Source organism: Petaurus breviceps, unplaced genomic scaffold, assembly GCF_028583685.1.
Source record: "Petaurus breviceps papuanus isolate PSGF00001 unplaced genomic scaffold, PetGlider_PUasm1.0 189, whole genome shotgun sequence".
Lineage (NCBI taxonomy): Eukaryota > Metazoa > Chordata > Mammalia > Diprotodontia > Petauridae > Petaurus > Petaurus breviceps.
Genome location: NW_027185809.1, coordinates 16114253 through 16134305, shown reverse-complemented (window position 1 = coordinate 16134305; position 20053 = coordinate 16114253). Strand labels below are relative to the sequence as shown.

The window sequence follows — 20053 nt, the reverse complement described above, 5'->3', positions numbered from 1 at the left end:
GAAATAAACAATTCATGAGTTGTTGCTGGGCAGAGTTAATGCTCTGAGACTGAGGGGGGGGGTAGTGTGATTTTACAAACTTGTTTTACAGACTGATGTTACAAAGTGGTATTATAAATTGATGTTACAAATATAGATCCCAAGCACCCCATCATTCCTGATGTTACAAATTGATATTACAAACTGATGTTACAAATATAGATCCCAAGCACCCCATCACTTTTACACATAATATCTCATCTGATCATGATTTGAAGAGAAAAACTCCTTCACTTACTTTCTGTACCCAGTTCTACTGGCTGCTGCAAAACTTCCTTCCCAGAAAGAGTGGAAAGGATGTAAGAGACACCAGTGATCTGACGTCTGGTTTTTATTAAAGGAACATCAGTAAATTATTAATATCTTCCAGAATAGGAAGTGTGGAGACTGCCATATTTTCAGTGTTAACCCTGCCAGAGACCAACCTTCACTAGAGATTTTCATTGCCATGCTCTGCTCTTTAACGCCTGCTAGGAAAGGGCTTCATAGGCAGAGGGGAAATGATCATCCAGAAGATCAGAAGAGCCTGGCAGGGATAGCCATGTGGCTAGTTGATGTTGAAATGGAAGCAGAGTTTCCTACCCCTTGCCCTACTTCCCCAGTTCTGACAAGAAGCTAGGTAATAGCTCCCAGAATATTCAAAACTTTGTCTTTACTGCTCATACCCTGACATTGTATGGCTATGTTGTTCTCACTTGGAATTCCTTTATAGCTGAAGACTGCCTGCTCTTGACCAGGATCCCTAAAGTCAAATGTCTCCGCAATGATCGGCGTGAAGGTGAGTCCTGCAGGCTCTTCCTCCTTCTGTTTCTCCATCTGTCCTTGTACTTACCTCTTGATCCTGGTTCCCTGTGCTCTGATTTGACAAGCCTGTCTACTCTCAGCTGAGATCTCCGGAACCCTCCTTGGGCTTGAGCCCCAAAGGACTTGAACCTATCTTAACCCAGTAGTGGGTGCTGCATGCACTGTCTGGCACTCACACTCAATTGTGTCACTTGCAAATCATTTGGGGCTCCTGTCTCATCTGATTTAGGAGAAGCCAAAAGTTGAACGAAGCAAAAATCCTAAAGTGGTTACTGTCCTTTGGACTGTGTGGGTCAGTGGGTAGACAACATCCTATCTTGCCAGCAATAAACCTGTAGGGACATGGTGAAATTGAAGTGAGCCAAACTCTAGCTAGTTTCTAGGGATATGTTGCCGGTTCTGGCATCCAGTTCCTGGTCATAATTTCAATGGCCATCTTTGATGCTCAAGTATATAATAAATAATAAAACCTTTAACCCAGAGTCAGTGACTTCAGAGTTAGGGCAGGAACTGTGTTCTACTGCCTGGTTCTGCCATGAATTTATAGTATAACCTTTGTCAAGTCCTGTGCCTTAGTGTTTCCTTCTGAAAAAAAGGAAACTTTTATCTTACTCCCTGACTGGAACACATCTAAATCTTTGGGTTTAGAAGTCTTCTTTTCTAAGGAACTTGAGAAGTTCTAAGGTTAGCAGCTGCTCTCACTCTCACTATCCCTCCTTTCCTCAATTGCAGGGTTGATCCGTTCCCGTGTTCGAGGGGCAGAGGCGGCGATAGCAGATATCCTTACCTTCTTGGATAGCCACTGTGAGGTGAACAGTGAGTGGCTTCAGCCCATGCTCCAGAGAGTGAAGGAGGTGAGTGTACCTGCATGATGGGAGAGATGACCCAAGACAATACATGACTATTTGCCCCATGAGTTGTAAAAGCAGCCGGAGGGTACAGAGTATGGGAAAGACACAAATTCAAATCCAGCCTCTGATGCTTACTGGTTGTGTGACCCTGGGGAAGTCACTTAGTCTCTATTTCCCTCAGTTTTCTCATCTGTAAAATGGGGGTGATAAAAATAACACCTACCTCCCAAGGTTGTTATGAGGATCAAATGAGATAATTTTTGCAAAGTGCTTAGCATAGTGCCTGACACATAGTAGGAGCTTAATAAATACTTGTTCCCTTCTCCCTTCCTCCTTCCCCTTCCCTAAAGGCTACCATGTCTATGGGAAAAGATCAGAGGAGGCAGAGGACTGATCAGGGAAGGCTTCATGGAAGAGATGGAACTTGATCTTGGTCTTGAACAAAGCTATAACTAAAGATTTTTCTCAGGGGGGCCAACACCCAGGGTGGAGGTGGAGCTTATGAGGTCCTTCCCCTCTCATGGGGACCTGCCTCTACCACTGGACCCCCTGCCTCTTCCCAGGTTTACCTGGCCTGACTGAAGCTGATGGGGTTCCTAGTTATACACCTTTGGTCCTGAAAGACAAGCCGTATTTGTATAGATGGGGGAAGTGGTATGGAGTGGGCTAGTAAGAGAGAGATTGTGAGAGAATGAGCAGGTGAGCAATCAGAAAAAGTCATGTTTCCCAGTAGGATTGGGAATGACCATACCAAAAAAGAAAGGGAGCCCAGGGTGATTTGCATGAGCTTTCCAGGGTTTGTGTAGTATGTGCTGAAGAGTTTTTACTTGAGACTTTATACTCCTAATCCCCGAAGGGTTTCTCTTTCCATGATAAGCAGCTTAAGCCTTTGTGTGGTACATGGGTTGTGCAGTTCCCCCCCCCCCACACACACACACAGACACACACACACACAGCCATCTTTTTTCCTTGGTATATAGCCTCTGTTTCCCCAGCAGCCATCCTCTTTCATTGGTGTCCAGCCTCTATTTCCCCAGTAGCCATCCCTTTTACTTAGTTCCTTAGTCCACTTCTGATTTTCTTCAGGACTACACACGGGTGGTCAGCCCCATCATTGATGTCATCAGCCTGGATAATTTTGCATACCTGGCAGCATCTGCTGACCTTCGGGGAGGTGAGTACAGCTTTCCTGGGAGAAACTCACAGTCTTAGAAATTAGAAGTCTCTGATTTTATGGCCTTCCAGTGATTCTCCAAATCACTTCTTCATCCATGTTGCAATAATAGCCATTATAAGGACTAAATGAAGGGAAACTATGGTATTTTTGAAGACCTGGTTAGAACTGAGTTTTTGACAAGGACTGCCCAAGATAAAAGCTGTGGTCTCTATATACTGAGGTAATTAGATGTCAAGAAGCTGGGGAAGAGGGAAAGTTATTTTTATCCTTCTTATTTCTAGTAATTATTATAAAAATGATGATGACTTTTGTGGCACTTTTAACTTTAGAAAGTAAAGTTAAATATACTTTACAAAGTACATTTACAGATTGTAAACACCATGAAGAAAAGGGCCATGTTTTACAAATCTTATCAATTTCCTCAGTACCCTGCTCTCCCCAGCCCCACCCGTTACCTTAACTTCTTTGATGACCTCAATAATTCTTTGGTTAGCTAGTGTTCCTAATGCAAGAGAGAAACTGAGATGAATAGAGTCCAGGGGTGTATAATCTGGTGTCTGCTTTATTGTGTTTTTCCTCTTTAACAACTTGTTCACCCCTCAGGATTTGACTGGAGTCTTCATTTCAAATGGGAACAAATACCCATAGAGCAGAAGATGTCCCGGACAGACCCCACCCAGCCAATTCGGTAGGTGACTTCTCTATTGTTCCTGGGCTGCACATCTCAAGGGTGACACAAGGATCTCCCTCCCTCTCCAGCTATTGTGTTAGTAACTGACTTTTCCAGAAGAAAGGAAAGAAGGGAGAGAGGGAGGGAAGGGAAGAAAAGGAAAGGAAAGAAGGAAGGAAGGGGGGCGGCCAGGTAGCACAGCGAGTAAGAGCACCAGCCCCAGTGTTGAGAAGACCTGGAGATCGAATCCTGGGCTCAGACACTTAGCACCCACCCAGAAACACCTGGCCGTGTAACCTTGAGCAAGTTACTTAACCCCAATTTCTTAGGGGCGGCCAGGTGGCTCAGTGAGTAAGAGCACCGGCTCCAGTGTTGGGATGACCTGGAGATCGAATCCTGGGCTCAGATACTCAGCACCACACCCAGAGATAACTGGCCTGTAACCTTGAGCAAGTTACTTAACCCCAACTGCTTTAAAAAAAAAAAAAGAAGAAGGAAGGAAGGAAGAAAAAGAGTGAATAAATAAGAAAGCATTTATCTAGCTAAGCTTGTTAAATACTAACTTACTATGTGCTAAGCACTGGCATTAGAGAAGCAAAAGTGAGATGTAGTCCTTTCCCAAAGGATTTTATAAAGGGAAATACTACATATAGGACAATGGAGTGGTGGCCAGGGAGAGTTGTTTTGGTCTGGAATGTCGCCAGGATTTTGAGTGTAGCAATAGACCCATTAACCGATGTTCCTTTTCTAGAGGCAATGGTAGTAGTGATTTGATTAAAGCTCTCGAAGCAAGAGATGGAAAGTAGGAAATGAGGAGTGGGTCTGAGGCAGACAGAGCAGAAAATGGCCAGAATGAAGATAGAGGCATGAACTCAGAAAGTTCAGGGGCAAATATCTTAACTCCTAAGGCCTGGCTGGCAGATGCAGAGGCAGGCCTGGAAGGGGCCTGATCAAGTTGAGGGCAAGTCGTCCCACCAACCACAAGGGCTGCTACCAGGCCTATCACCAAAGGGCTGGGACTGGAAAGAGCAAGGTAAGAAGCAAATACAGGGGACCCTGTCCTGGACAGCAAATACTCCTGGGACTACCACTCCATAGCCCAGAAATTAAAAAAAAAAAAAGCCCCTATCAGGACCTCCAAAGACCAGGATGACAGAGTGAACCTGTACTGCAATGCCAAGGAAAGGCAACTTCCCAAGGTTCAAAATACCAGCATAGGTGCTCTCCATTTTATTCAGGGACAAATTAAGAACAGAGAAGGTCAAAATATGACATCATTAAAAATATAGCATTTACTAAGTGTGATTAAATAATCTCCAAGTACTACCCCACCCCAGGAACTTTCATTCATTCAATCAATTACAAAGCCCCTGTTCTAAATACTACTCCACCCCTAGGCTGTACCTTCATTTAGTACATCACAAAGCCCCTCTTCTCAAATGGAGATTAGTTTCCAATCTAAGTAAAGTACATTCATTTGTTCATTCATAGAACACAAAATGGTCAAAAGTTCCCCACCCCTGGATCACAACTGAATCTGCCCCAGAGTTACCTCAAGTTTAAGCACAGCACCTAATACCCAAATGGAGTTCTTTTCTTCATCTTGACAAGAGGCAAGTTCCCAGCAATCTTTGTTCCTGGGGAGACAAGGCTTAGCAAGGCCACAAGATACATTGCCAGTCTCTTCATTAATTCATCCTCTGTCTGCAGAACAGTCCTAGAACCCCTGAAAACATTAGCAAAACCCTCTCCCAGGATTTCTGTAAACATACAACAAGAAAATCCTTCTTCAGGGCTTCTGAACCAACAGCAAGGTTCCAAGCTTCTGCAACAACAGCACTGTCCTTCACCAGTGGACAGTATTCACTCTCTGTCTGCAGGACAGTCTCAGGAGCTCTGAACCAACAGAAAGGTTCCCAGACCCCTGCAACAACAGCACTGTCCTTCACCAGTGGACAGTATTCACTCTCTGTCTGCAGGACAGTCTCAGGAGCTCTTAGCCAACAGCCAGGTTCCAGGACTTTTTCAATAGGACTGTCTTTCACCAGTGGACAAATCTGGCAAAACAACATCAAAACAGACAGACAAAGTACCAGCAAAACAGCCATGTCTCCTCAGTCCTTGGCAGCTCTGGGGGCAGGTCTCAAAAGTCCAGGGCAATTCAAAGTAGCCCTCAGCAATCTTCTCAGTCTCTCTCTGCCTCCATGAGGTTGCTGCTTCCAAAAAGTTCTTCTGCCTCTCTCCTGTCTCTCCAAATCTACATCACCAGCTCCTCCCAGTTCAGGACTCTCTTTTCACGTCAACAAGTCCGTCCCACAGGTGGGATTAACAAGCTCTGGGTTTTAACACAATCAATTTGAAAACCAAGCCAATACAGGGGGATCTTTATATTCCATTACTATCACAGAACCTCACCTGCTCCAACTAACCCCCCTCTAACCCAGAAAACATAGTAAGTATTGCCTCAGGGAAAACCCTCTACAGTAAAGGCTTGGGATCCCTAGAGGAAGGGCGTGGCTAGGGCCCTGCCTCAAAATGGGTAGAAAGCAGACTACAAAAACAAAGACTCTGGAGTCCTACTATCCTCAGAGGGAGGAACCAAACTTAGAGAGAGACAATGTGGACTCCACACCCACAGCTGAAACATAAATAGGGAATGAGTCCCAAGCACAGAAAGCTCTCCTAGATGAGATCAAAAGGAACTTTGAAAACCAAATGAGAGAGATAGAAGACAAAATGAATAATTCTCTCAAAACCAAAATAGCAGAATTAGAAAAACATTATAATGAAGGAAATATCTCTTTAAAAAGAAAAGTGTATATGGAAAAGGAGCTCCAAAAATTAAGCAAGGATGATTTGCTAAAAACTAGAATCAACCAAATTGAAACAAATAACTCTATGGGGAACCAAGAATTAGTCAAACAAAACAACAAGAATGAAAAATTAGAAAAACAGGTAAAATACCTCAAAGAAAAAATAACTGACCTGGAAAACAGATCCAAGAGAAATAATCGGAGAATCACAGAAACACTACCAGAAAATCATGAAGAAAAAATTAGTCTGGACAACATTCTCCAAGAGCTCATTAAGGAAAACTGCCCTGAGATACTGGAACCTGAGTGTAAAATAGAAATTGAGAGAATCCACCGGACACCTGATGAAAGAGATACCAAAATGAAAAGTTCTCGAAATGTTGTGGCCAAACTCCAGAACTACCAGATAAAAGAGTAAATACTTCAAGCAGCCAGAAAGAAACAATTCAAATATCGAGGGTCTGCAGTGAGGATCGCACAGGGTTTGGCAGCCTCTACACTGAAAGATCAGAGGCAGTGGAATACAATTTTCCAGAAGGCAAAAGAACTTGGGTTACAACCAAGGATCACATACCCAGCGAGACTGAGCATATTCTTCCAGGCAAGGAGATGGTCATTCAATGATATAACAGAGTTCCAGACCTTCTTGATAAAAAAAGCCAGAACTCAATGGAAAATTCAACCTCCAATTACAAGATGCAACAGTGATGTAGAAAGGTAAACAAGGAAAACACACACACACATACCCTGTTATTTAATAAGAGCAAACTGGTTATGGACAAGTAGAGGGTATGAGTATAAAATACACAAAATGACTATTTTAAAAAATCTTATTAAGGGCTACAAAGGGACTGCAATGGAAGAAAGGGAATGAAGTGGAAAAGGGTTAATTATGCCACACAAAGAGGCATAAAAAATATATAGCAGAGGAAAAGAAGGGAGGGAGATGGGAATCATATGAGTTTTTCCCTCATTGGTTCTGGTGCAAGTAGGGAATAACAACCAGTTAAACATAGGACTCTATGGAGAAGAAATGCAAAAAATATCATTTTAGAGGGAAAGAGGGGAGGGAAAGGAGCTTCGCATGAGATTTCTTCACTCTTGGTTTGAGGAAGAAATAACATACTTCATTAAGTATAAAAATATCCTACAGGCAGTAGGAGGAGGAAAGGGCTATGAAAGGGGGGTGGTGGTTAGTAGGGAGGGAAGAAGTAAGGGGAAAGGGGAAGAAAAGGGAAGGGGGCTGATAAGAGAATACTGAGGGAGGCGGTGGTCAAAAGGAAAACTATTAAGGGGGGGAAGGGAGAAGGGGAGAAAATATGAACATTAATAGGGGCGGGAATAGGATGGAGGGAAAGAAACAGATAACAATCATAACTGTAAATGTGAATGGAGTGAACTCTCCCATAAAAAGGAGATGGATAGCAGAATGGATTAGAAATCATAATCCTACAGTATGCTGTTTACAAAAAACACATCTGAAACAGAGGAATACACACAGGGTAAAGGTAAAAGCCTGGAGTAAAATATATCATACCTCAGCTAAGTAAAAAAAGCAGGGGTAGTGATCCTTATCTCAGATAAAGCAAAAGCAAAAATTGACCTAATTAAAAGAGATAAGGAAGGAAACTATATCCTGTTAAAAGGCACCATCGTGAATGAAGCAATATCATTAATTAACGTATATGTACCAAGTGGTATAGCATCCAAATTCCTAGAGGAGAAGGTGAAGGAATTAGAGGAAGAAATAGATAGCAAAACTATACTAGTGGGAGACCTCAATCTCCCCCTCTCTGACCTTGATAAATCTAACCCCCAAATAAACAAGAAAGAAGTTAAGGAGGTGAACAGGATTTTAGAGAGGATAGGTATGATAGATCTCAGGAGAAAACTGAATGGGGATAAAAAGGAATATGCTTTCTTCTTAGAGATTCGTGTTCAAAAATTGACCACATTCTAGGGCATAAAAACCTCAAATTCTATGCAGTAAGGCAGAAATATTAAATGCATCCTTTTCAGATCATGATGCAATAAAAAATTATATGCAATAAAGGGCCATGGAAAGACAGACTAAAAACTATTGGAAATTAAACAATTTAATCCTAAAGAATGAGTGGGTCAAACAAGAAATTATAGAAACAATCAGTAATTTCATTCAAGAGAATGATAATAATGAGACAACATGCCAAAATTTGTGAGATACATTAAAGGTAGTTCTTAGGGGAAGTTTTATATCCCTGAGTACATACATGATTAAATTAGAGAAAAGGGAGATCAACAAATTGGGCATGCAATTGAAAAACCTAGAAAAAGAACAAATTGAAAATCCCCAATTAAATACTATATTAGAAATACTGAAAACCAAAGGACAGATTAATAAAGTTGAAATTAAGAAAACTATTGAATTATTAGATAAACTAAGAGCTGGTTTTATGAAAAAAAAAACGACAAAATTGATAGACCCTTAGTCAATATGATAAAAAAAAGAAAGAAAAAACCAAATTATGAGTATCAAAAATGAAAAGGGTGAATCTACTTCCAATGAAGAGGAAATCAAAACAATAATTAGGAATTATTTTGCACAATTGTATGCACATAAATTTGACAATCTTAGGGAAATGGAAGAATATTTACAAAATTACAAGTTGCCCAGATTAACTGAAGAGGAAGTAAATTACTTAAATAACCCCATCTCAGAAAAAGAAATTGAACAAGCCATCAGTCAACTCCCTAAGAAAATATCTCCAGGGCCAGATGGATTTACTAGTGAATCCTATCAAACATTTAAAGAACAATTGATTCTAATACTCTACAAACTATTTGGGAAAATTAGTGAAGAAGGAGTCCTACCAAATTCTTTTTTATGACACAAATAATGGTACTGATACCTAAATCAGGATGAGATAAAACAGAGAAAGAAAATTACAGACCAATCTCTCTCATGAATATAGATGCAAAAATTCTAAATAAAATACTAGCAAAAAGACTACAGCAACTTATCACAAGAATAATACATTTTTATCAGGTAGGATTCATTCCAGGAATGCAAGGATGGTTTAATATTAAGAAAACCATCAGTATAATTGATCATATCAACAATAAAACTAGCAGAAACCACATGATCATCTCAATAGATGCAGAAAAGGCTTTTGACAAAATACAACATCCATTCCTATTAAAAACATTAGAAAGTATAGGAATAAATGGAGCCTTCCTTAAAATAATAGGTAGCATCTATTTAAAGCCATCAGCAAGTATTATATGTAATGGGGAGAAGCTGGAAGCATTTCCCATAAGATCAGGGGTGAAACAAGGGTGTCCACTATCACCCCTCTTATTCAATCTGGTACTAGAAATGTTAGCAGTAGCAATTAGAGAGAAAAAGAAATCAAAGGAATCAAGTTAGGCAAAGAAGAGACCAAGCTATCACTCTTCGCAGATGATATGATGATATACTTAGAGAATCCTAGAGAATCAAGTAAAAAACTGCTTGAGACAATAAATAAATTTGGCAAAGTTGCAGGATATAAAATAAACCCACATAAATCCTCGGCATTCCTATATATTTCCAATGAAATTCAACAGCAAGAAGTAGAAAGAGAAATCCCATTTAAAGTTACTGTAGACATTATAAAATATTTGGGAATCTACCTGCCAAAACAAACCCAGGACCTGTATGATCATAACTACAAAACACTTTTCACACAAATAAAGTCAGATCTAACTAATTGGAAAAATATCAATTGCTCATGGCTGGGTCGAGCTAATATAATAAAAATGACAATTTTACCTAAACTAAATTATATATTTAGTGCCATACCAATTAATTTACCAAAAAACTACTTTATAGAGTTAGAAAAAATAGTAACAAAATTCATCTGGAAGAATAAACGGTCCAGAATATCAAGGGAATTATTGAAAAAAAAATGCTAGGGAAGGTGGACTAGCTTTACCATATTTCAATCTGTACTATAAAGCAGCAGTCATCAAAACTACCTGGTACTGGCTTAGAAATAGAGAAGTGGATCAATGGAATAGATTAGGCACACGAGATTCAGAAGTCAATGACTACATTAATGTATTGTTTGATAAACCCCCAGACCCTGGTTTTTGGGATAAGAACTCACTGTTTGACAAAAACTGCTGGGAAAACTGGAATATAGTATGGCAGAAAATGGACATAGACCATTTTCTAACACCATATACCAAAATCAAGTCTAAATGGGTTCATGATCTAGGTATAAAGGTTGATACTGTAAGCTGTCTGCTAAAACAAGGAATGGTTTACCTATCAGACTTGTGGAGAGGGAATGACTTTATGATGAAACAGGAATTAGAGAACATTATAAAATGTAAAATGGATAATTTTGACTACATGAAATTGAAAAATTTCTGTACAAATAAAGCCAATGTAACCAAGATTAAGAGGGAGGTGGGAAATTGGGAAAGAATCTTTACAACCTATGTCTCTGACAAAGGACTCATCTCTAAAATATACAGAGAATTGAGTCAAATGTATAAGAATACAAGTCATTCCCCAATTGATAAATGGTCAAAGGATATGAACAGGCAGTTTTCAGAGAAAGAAATTAAAGCTATCTATAAGCACATGAAGAAATGCTCTAATTCACTATTGATTAGAGAAATGCAAATCAAAACAACTCTGAGGTACCACATCTCACCAGTCAGATTGGCTAAGATGACAAAACAGGAAAATGACAAATGCTGGAGAGGATGTGGGCAAACTGGAACACTAATGCATTGTTGGTGGAGTTGTGAACTGATCCAGCCTTTCTGGAGAGCAATCTGGAATTATGACCAAAGGGTTATAAATACTTTCATACCCTTTGATCCAGCAATACCACTCCTAGGGTTATATCCCAAAGAGATTATAGAAATGGGAGAAAGACCCATATGTACAAAAATGTTTATAGCAGCTCTTTTTGTTGTGGCAAAGAATTGGAAATTAAGGGGGTACCCATCAATTGGGGAATGGCTGAACAAGTTGTGGTATATGCATATTATGGAATACTATTGCGCCATAAGAAATGGGGAGCAGGCGGTCTTCATATTTACCTGGAGAGGCTTAAATGAACTGATGCTGAGTGAGAAGAGTAGAACCAGGAGGAATTTGTACACAATTACAGACACAACGTATGTGTGATGACCAACGTTGATAGACTGGACTCTTCTCAACAAAACAGGGATGTAAGTCAATCCCAAAAGACACATTATGGAGAGAAAAACGTGCATCCAGAGAAAGAACTAGAAAGAACTAAATTTATATCCAGGTGGAAGCAAAATACCTGATCTTTTTCGTTCTCTTATTTGATTTTATGTCCTCTTTACCATTTTTCATTCCAGCTGGTACAATCCATCCTTATAACCTGACCATTGTATAATGTGAAAGTATTTACAGATCCTATACTTGATAATAAGCCGCCATGGGGGGGAGGGGAGAGACGGGGACAAAATGTGAAATTCAAGGAATTGTGGAATTGAATCCTGTAAACTAAAAGGAAACAAACAAATTAATAAATTAAAGTTTAAAAAAAAAGAAAACCATCAGTATAATTGATCATATCAACAACAAAACTAGCAGAAACCACATGATCATCTCAATAGATGCAGAAAAGGCTTTTGACAAAATACAACATCCATTCCTATTAAAAACATTAGAAAGTATAGGAATAAATGGAGCCTTCTTTAAAATAATAGGTAGCATCTATTTAAAGCCATCAGCAAGTATCATATGTAATGGGGAGAAGCTAGAAGTATTTCCCATAAGATCAGGGGTGAAACAAGGGTGTTCACTATCACCCCTCTTATTCAATCTGGTACTAGAAATGTTAGCAGTAGCAATTAGAGAAGAAAAAGAAATCAAAGGAATCAAATTAGGCAAAGAAGACACCAAGCTATCACTGTTTGCAGATTATATGATGATATGCTTAGAGAATTCTAGAGAATCAAGTAAAAAACTACTTGAGACAATAATTAAGTTTGGCAAAGTTGCAGGATATAAAATAAACCCAAATAAATCCTCAGCATTCCTATATATTTGCAATGAAATTCAACAGCAAGCGATAGAAAGAGAAATCCCATTTAAAGTTACTGTAGGCATTATAAAATATTTGGGAATCTACCTGCCAGAACAAACCCAGGACCTATATGACTACAACTACAAAACACTTTTCACACAAATAAAGTCAGATCTAACTAATTGGAAAAATATCAATTGCTCGTGGCTGGGTTGAGCTAATATAATAAAAATGACAATTTTACCTAAATTAAATTATATATTTAGTTCCATACCAATTAATTTACCAAAAAACTACTTTATAGAGCTAGAAAAATAGCAATATTCATTTGGAAGAATAAATGGTCCAGAATATAAAGGGAATTAATGAAAAGAAATGCTAGGGAAGGTGGACTAGCTATACCAGATTTCAATCTGTATTATAAAGCAGCAGTCATCAAAACTACTTGGTACTGGCTGAGGAATAGAGGAGTGGATCAATGGAATAGATTAGGCACACGAGATTCAGAAGTCAACCACCACAGTAATCTATTGTTTGATAAACCCCAAGACCCTAGTTTTTGGGAAAAGAACTCACTATTTGACAAAAACTGCTGGGAAAACTGGAATATAGTATGGCAGAAACTGGGCATAGACCATTATCTAACACCGTATACCAAAATCAAGTCTAAATGGGTGCATGATCTAGGTATAAAGGTTGATACTGTAAGCAGTCTCCTAAAACAAGGAATAGTGTACCTATCAGATTTGTGGAGAGGGAAAGACTTTATGACTAAACAAGAATTAGAGAACATTATAAAATGTAAAATGGATAATTTTGACTACATGAAATTAAAAAGCTTCTGTACAAACAAAGCCAATGTAACCAAGATTAAGAGGGAGGTGGGAAATTGGGAAAGAATCTTTACAACCTATGTCTCTGACAAAGGACTCATTTCTAAAATATACAGGGAATTGAGTCAAATTTATAATAATACAAGTCATTCCCCAATTGATAAATGGTCAAAGGATATGAACAGGCAGTTTTCAGAGAAAGAAATTAAAGCTATCTATAAGCACATGATGAAATGCTCTAAATCACTATTGATTACAGTAATGCAAATCAAAACAACTCTGAGGTACCACATCTCACCAGTCAGATTGGCTATGATGACAAAACAGGAAAATGACAAACGCTGGAGAGGATGTGGACAAATTGGAACACTAATGCATTGCTGGTGGAGTTGTGAACTGATCCAGCCTTTCTGGAGAGCAATCTGGAATTATGCCCAAAGGGCTATAAATACTTTCATATCCTTTGACCCAGCAATACCACTCCTAGGGTTATATCCCAAAGAGATTATAGAAGTGGGAGGAAGACCATATGGACAAAAATGTTTATAGCAGCTCTTTTTGTGGTAGCAAAGAATTGGAAATTAAGGGGGTGCCTATCACTTGGGGAATGGCTGAACAAGTTGTGGTATATGTGTGTTATGGAATACTATTGTGGCTATAAGAAACAAGGAGCAGATGGACTTCATATTTACCTGGAGAGGCTTATACGAACTGATGCTCACTGAAAAGAGTAGAACCAGGAGAAATTTGTACACAATTACAGACACAACGTATGTTTGATGACCAGCTTTGATAGACTGGACTCTTCTCAGCAATGCAGTGATACAAGTCAATCCCAAAAGACTCATGATGGAGAGAAATGTGTGCATCCAGAGAAAGAACTAGAAAGGACTGAGTTTATATGCAGATGGAAGCAAAATACCTGATCTTTTTTCCTTTTCTTGTTTGGTTTTATGTACTCTTTACCATTTTTCATTCCATCTGATACAATCCATCTTTATAACCTGACTAACGTATAATGTGAAAGTATTTACAGATCCTATAGTTGACTATATGCCGCCATGTTGGGGAGGAGAGGGAGGGGGACAAAATGTGAAACTCAAGGAATTGTGGAATTGAATCCTGTAAACTAAAAGGAAACAAACAAATTAATTTTTTAAAAAAGAATAAAACTCCTATATTTTGTAACAACAACAACAACAAATATATATATATATATATATATATATATATATATATATATATATATACATTAACTCCGTTAGGGCATGGTGTGTGGAGAATTGGTTTAGAAGGGGTAGCAATAGCAGTGACAGCAGTATGGAAAAACAGCCAGGATGAAGATGAGGACACATTAGTCCCAGAAAATTCAAGGCTGAGTTTCTTAGCTCCTCCAAGGCATGGTTCCAATGCTCTTTTTTCAAATGATCTAGATCCAAGTTAGGTTGAGATGCTGGGAATAGACAATAAACAGGTAACATGAGTTTTTAGCATGTGGAGACAAAAGAGCTGCTAAATGCATTCGTAATCCTTCTCCTTGGCATACTGTGATCGTTGGCATTTGGGGAATACTGTAAGAAAGATCATTGTCGGGTAGTGGGTAGCAAAAGAGTGCTCCTGTTTTATAGGCATCCTCATAGACCTTATTTGTGGATTCTTTTCCCCTTTCATTCCCAGAACACCCGTCATAGCCGGAGGGATCTTTGTGATTGACAAGGCCTGGTTTAACCACCTGGGAAAATATGACACTCAGATGGACATCTGGGGCGGGGAAAACTTTGGTGAGTCCAAAAATGGCTTCTGCCACACTGACACTGTTGATAGCAATAATAATTAGAACAGCTAACATTTATATAGCATTTTAAGGTTTGCAATGAATGAATAAAAAGACCAGTTATTAAGTATTCTTCTGGGCCAGATGCTATGCTAAAGACCAAGAATACAAATACAAAAGTGAGACAGGCTCTCTCTCTGAGGAGTTTACATTTTGATTTGGTTGATTGTTGTTCTTCATGCTACAGGAGGAACAAAAAGATATCACTGTGTTGGGGTCAAGGCACAACAGGTCTGACTGTGGCTGATCAGACCAACACAGTCTCAGAAGGTTCTACCACAGGCTGGACATAAATAGCCCATATGAACATTTGGAGTGGAGATGTCTCTAAATTTGTGCATCTCACATTTCTTTTGAGCTATTGCAATTCCGCTTTGCTCATAGAACATAGCATTTTCTTTAATGCAGGCAAGCCATTCTGGATGGCGCTGTGCCAGTGTCTCCTATGTCTCACAGTCCATCCCAAAGTTCTTCAGAGATATTAATTTTAATTTTGATAATAATTTCATTTTAATAATGAGACAAAGCACTTATAGAGCCAGGTAGGTGGCACCATGGATAAAGTGCTTGGCCTAGAGTCAGGAAGACTCATCTTTCTGAGTTCAAATCTGGCCTCAGACACTTATTAGCTGTGTGAACCTGGTCAAGTCACTTAACCCTGTTTGTCTCATCTGTAAAATGATGTGGAGAAGAAAATGGCAAACCAGTCCAGTAGTATCTTTGCCAAGAAAACCCAAATGCGGTCACAGAGTCAGACATAACTGAAATGACTGGAGAATGATTACAACAAAACCCACGGGGACCGATAAGATCACAAAGCGAGAGGCTTTTGGGGAGGTCCCAAGACAAAACCTCGTGGCACACCCACAGTTAAGGAGCGTGATATAGACAGTAGTTTAGCAAAGGAGACTGAGAAGGGATGGTCACACAGCCAGGAAGAGAACCAAGAGAGAGCAATGCTTTAAAAACCAGGAAGAAAAGTGTATCAAGCATGAGGCGCTAGTGATCAGTGCCGAGTGAAGGAAAGAGCTCAAAGTGGGTGAGGACCTGGGAAAGACCACGAGATCCGTCCGCTAAGAAATCACTAGTTACTTTGGAGCAGTCTTGAATGAAGATGAAAACCAAGTGGAAAAGCATTTAGAAATGAGTGTGAGGAGGAGAAGCAGAGCGTTTCTGAGGGTGAGAGCTGCTAGAAAAGCCCCAAAGGAGACCATTTCAAGAATGAGAGGGGATGTGATACAGAGCTTTGATAAAAGAGGCAGCCAGTGGATAGGAAAACACCTCAGAGGAGTGGGAAATCTAGAACCAGCCAAAGAGATGCCAAGTGGATTGGGAATAGAACCGTGGCTTGGGCAGCTCTCCCCAGTCCGTCAGACTTTGTGTGTCTCAGGAACTGACCAACTGGAACGATTTGTTCCACCTTAGATCATGTCTAGAAAATGCCTTCTAGACAGACACTGGAAATGATGCAGAGGCAAAGTTTTCCTATGTGGTTAAATGTTCCCCTTTTACTAACAGTCCTTCCTGTTCCTCATCACTTACCTTGTTACTGCTCAGGGTATTCATTCTGCCTGTGTGTGCAATTCATATGTGTTTGTATATATCTGGGTGATCTGAACATGTGCACAAGGTGTATATCCAACATGACTGAGTGAAAAAGATTTATTAAGTGCTAACTCTGGTGTTAAACAATGGGGAAAAGTAGAAAAAAAAGATCATTTTTACTCTCAAGAAGCTTACATTCGAATGGGGGACTTAACAGATCTAGGACGTTTCATTTATAATATGGGCACATCATAGGAGTTGGGAAGGGAGGGGAATCAAGCATACTTACCTTTTTTTCTCATGAGGGATAATGCCAGAAGGGACTCTCCCCAAGTCCTAGGTATCACCCTCTGACCGGTCTCTTACAGAGCTCTCCTTCCGGGTGTGGATGTGTGGCGGTAGCTTAGAGATTGTCCCCTGCAGTCGAGTGGGCCACGTCTTCAGGAAACGACACCCATATGACTTTCCAGAGGGTAATGCCCTCACATACATAAAGTAGGTACCCTGGCAAGGGCCTAGAGGGTCTGAGGGATGGGGTATGGGGAGGGAACCTAGCAGTGTTTCCTCTAATTTCTCTCTTCCCATTTTGCTTGGAAGACTTGATAGACACAAGTGATTGTCTGATCAACTTCCAAAAATAAGTTCTTGTAATACCTGGCTCATAGAGCAGGAATTGGATTCAGAGCTACTATTCCATTCCAATCAGCAGGCAGATAGGGATGGGGCAAGGAGGATGGTAGATGTTATTTATGCCTGTCATTGACCACTCTTTTCTAGGGATGGGAAATTAGAAGTAAAGCTCAATTGGTACAATTCAGAGACCTAATATGGACCTGCCCAGAACTTTCATCACCACTTACTTTTCCAGTTCTTGCATGGTCTCTGGGGCAACATGAGTCATGAGACCCTACACCAACAGAGAACCTGTTAACTCACCTCAAGAGACATGAGATAAGAAAAAAATCACGGATCTAAATACCTCCCAACCCCAAACATTCCCTCTGTTATTCTGACTCTAACTATATTCCAGCATTTATAGACTGGTTCAATCCAACATACAGGAGACCCCTACCCCTTGAGTGCCCAGTGGAATCAGTTGCTATTCAATTCAGCTGTTTCCCTCAGCCCTGGTGCTACAAGGAACAAACAGTCCACTACTCCATACAGCAGGAGATGTCACCAGCATTGTTGTCTACCGGCACACCCTACAATGCTCCCTGCTCTGTCCTTTAACTTAGGAGATTAACAGTGAGATCCCTCTACCTTCTCCACATGCATCTCACTAAATCTATCACTCCTGCATAACTATCACATTGACTCGATAATACATTTGGTCCTCATTTCTCCTCTTTCCCCAGACCTTTTCCCACAAAGTGATTCAGAAACAACCAGTCATTTATAGATACTTCCTTTGTCTAGAGCAGGGTTCTTAGCTTTTATTGGAATCAAGGGCCCTTTTGGTGGTCTGGTGAAGTCGATGGACCCCTTCTTAGAGTAATGTGTTTGAATGCATATAACTAAATACATGAGATTACAAAGAAAACCAATAATATTAAAATAAAGATGAATTTTTCTCATCCAAGTTCTGGGATCCCCTGAAATCTATCCCTAGACCCCTGTGTGTATATTTGTGTGTGGGGGGGGAGTGTCTATTGAACCCAAATTAAAAATCCTTAAAGTCTGATGCTTAAATACATGCTGCTCAGAGGTTCGATCCCTACCTCTGCTGCTCTGCTTTGTTTTGGCCCAAGTCTTGGTTACAAAAGAAATGAGCATGATAGTTTGGACAGATCATACAAACTTACCCTCATTCCAGAAAAACATCTCTATGCTTATGCCATTAATGATTGTTAGTCAGTAGTGTTAGTAACATATATGAAAAACAACTTTATAAAGAAAATATTAGTTTATCCAAAATATTTCATAAATTAAATCAGTCTGCCTAGATGTGTGTTTTAACAAAAGTACAAAATTATCTAAACCTGATTTTTTAAAGAATTTTATTTCCCCTGCCATATCCAGCCCATAATAACAAGTCCCAAGATATGACAGAGAAACAGGTTTATACATCCCACTCATTTTTGAAAGTCTTATAATGCTGACCTTCAAACAGCTTTTTGCACCTTGCTTCTGAGCCTTACTTCTGCCTTTCCCTCACCCATCTCTCTGGCCTTTTCAGGAATACGAAGCGCACTGCAGAAGTTTGGATGGATGAGTACAAACAATATTACTATGAAGCCCGGCCATCTGCCATTGGAAAATCCTTTGGCAGGTAAGCCCTGGTGGTGTGGCCACTCATTGTTCTTCAAGGGACCTCTGTGGAAGAGGTTGGGGGAGGGTAATATCCTTACTGTAACAACCAACATGGCAGTTGGGTTGCACAGTGGATAGAATTCTAGGCCTGGAATCAAGAGGATTCATCTTTCTGAGTTCAAATCTGACCTCTGACACTTACTAGCTGTGTGACCCTGGGCAAGTCACTTAACTCTGCTTCCATTTCCTCATCTGTCAAATGACCTGGAGAAGGAAATGGTAAACTCCAGTATCTTTGCTAAGAAAACTCCCAAAGGGGCAGTTAGGTGGTGCAGTGAATACAGCACTGGCCCTGGAGTCAGGAGGATCTGATTTCAAATTAGACACTTGACACTTAACTAGCTGTGTGACTTTGGGCAAAATCCCAATTGCCTTGCCTTCCCCCTCCAAAAAAAGGAAAGAAAATTCCCCAAAATGGGGTCACAAAGAATTGTACATGACTGAAAATAACTGAACAAACAACCAGCTGATCTGACTCTACCTATTCAGGTACCCCCAATAATAACAATCCAGGAAAACGTTAATCATTTTAAATGGCTAAAATGCAGCTCTTCTCAACTACAAGTGACAAAGGTAAGATCTTTGACTCAGCAAATAGAGCTCTGGGAGAAGAGGGGAGAGGGAACAAGCATTTATTAAGTGTCTGCTATGTGCCAGGTGTTGAGCTAAGCACTTTACAAATATTATCTCATGTGACCCTCACAATAACCCTCGAAGGTAGATGCTATTATGACCCCCATTTTATAGTTAAGTGACTTGTCCAAGGTCACTCAGCTATTAAGAATCTGATGCTGGATTTGAACTCCCATCTTCCTGATTCTGGGTCCTGCTCTCTATCCATTCCTCCACCTAGTAGATTTGAGATTTGAAAGACAGGAAAGATTACAAAGTTGCAAAATAGTAACTATAGGGCCGCCATTGTTGTGCAACATATTGTATTCAATTCTGGAAGTGAATCAAAGACACAGAAAATAAGATCCTTCCCCTTAGAGGGAGAGTTTTTGTTCTAAATAGAGAGCTAAAACAACACATGAAAAAGATAGGAATACAGAAATACAGTGACAACAGTAACATAGGAAAAGGACACTAAAATGATAGAGTTCTAAATAATCGTAATAATCTATTTTGATTCTATA

At 39.8% G+C, this 20053-nt stretch overlaps 1 protein-coding gene across 2 annotated transcripts in view; it reads left to right on the top strand.

The window, feature by feature from the left end:
- The window catches only part of GALNT16 (polypeptide N-acetylgalactosaminyltransferase 16), a 156319-nt gene that overhangs the window by 115644 nt on the left and 20622 nt on the right, over window positions 1-20053 (top strand). For both annotated transcript variants that reach the window (XM_069092000.1, XM_069091999.1), the window contains exons 5-11: window positions 752-817; window positions 1576-1697; window positions 2781-2868; window positions 3475-3559; window positions 14903-15006; window positions 16973-17099; window positions 18784-18876. In XM_069092000.1, the coding sequence (XP_068948101.1) occupies window positions 752-817; window positions 1576-1697; window positions 2781-2868; window positions 3475-3559; window positions 14903-15006; window positions 16973-17099; window positions 18784-18876 (685 nt within the window). The remainder of the gene's footprint in view (window positions 1-751; window positions 818-1575; window positions 1698-2780; window positions 2869-3474; window positions 3560-14902; window positions 15007-16972; window positions 17100-18783; window positions 18877-20053) is intronic.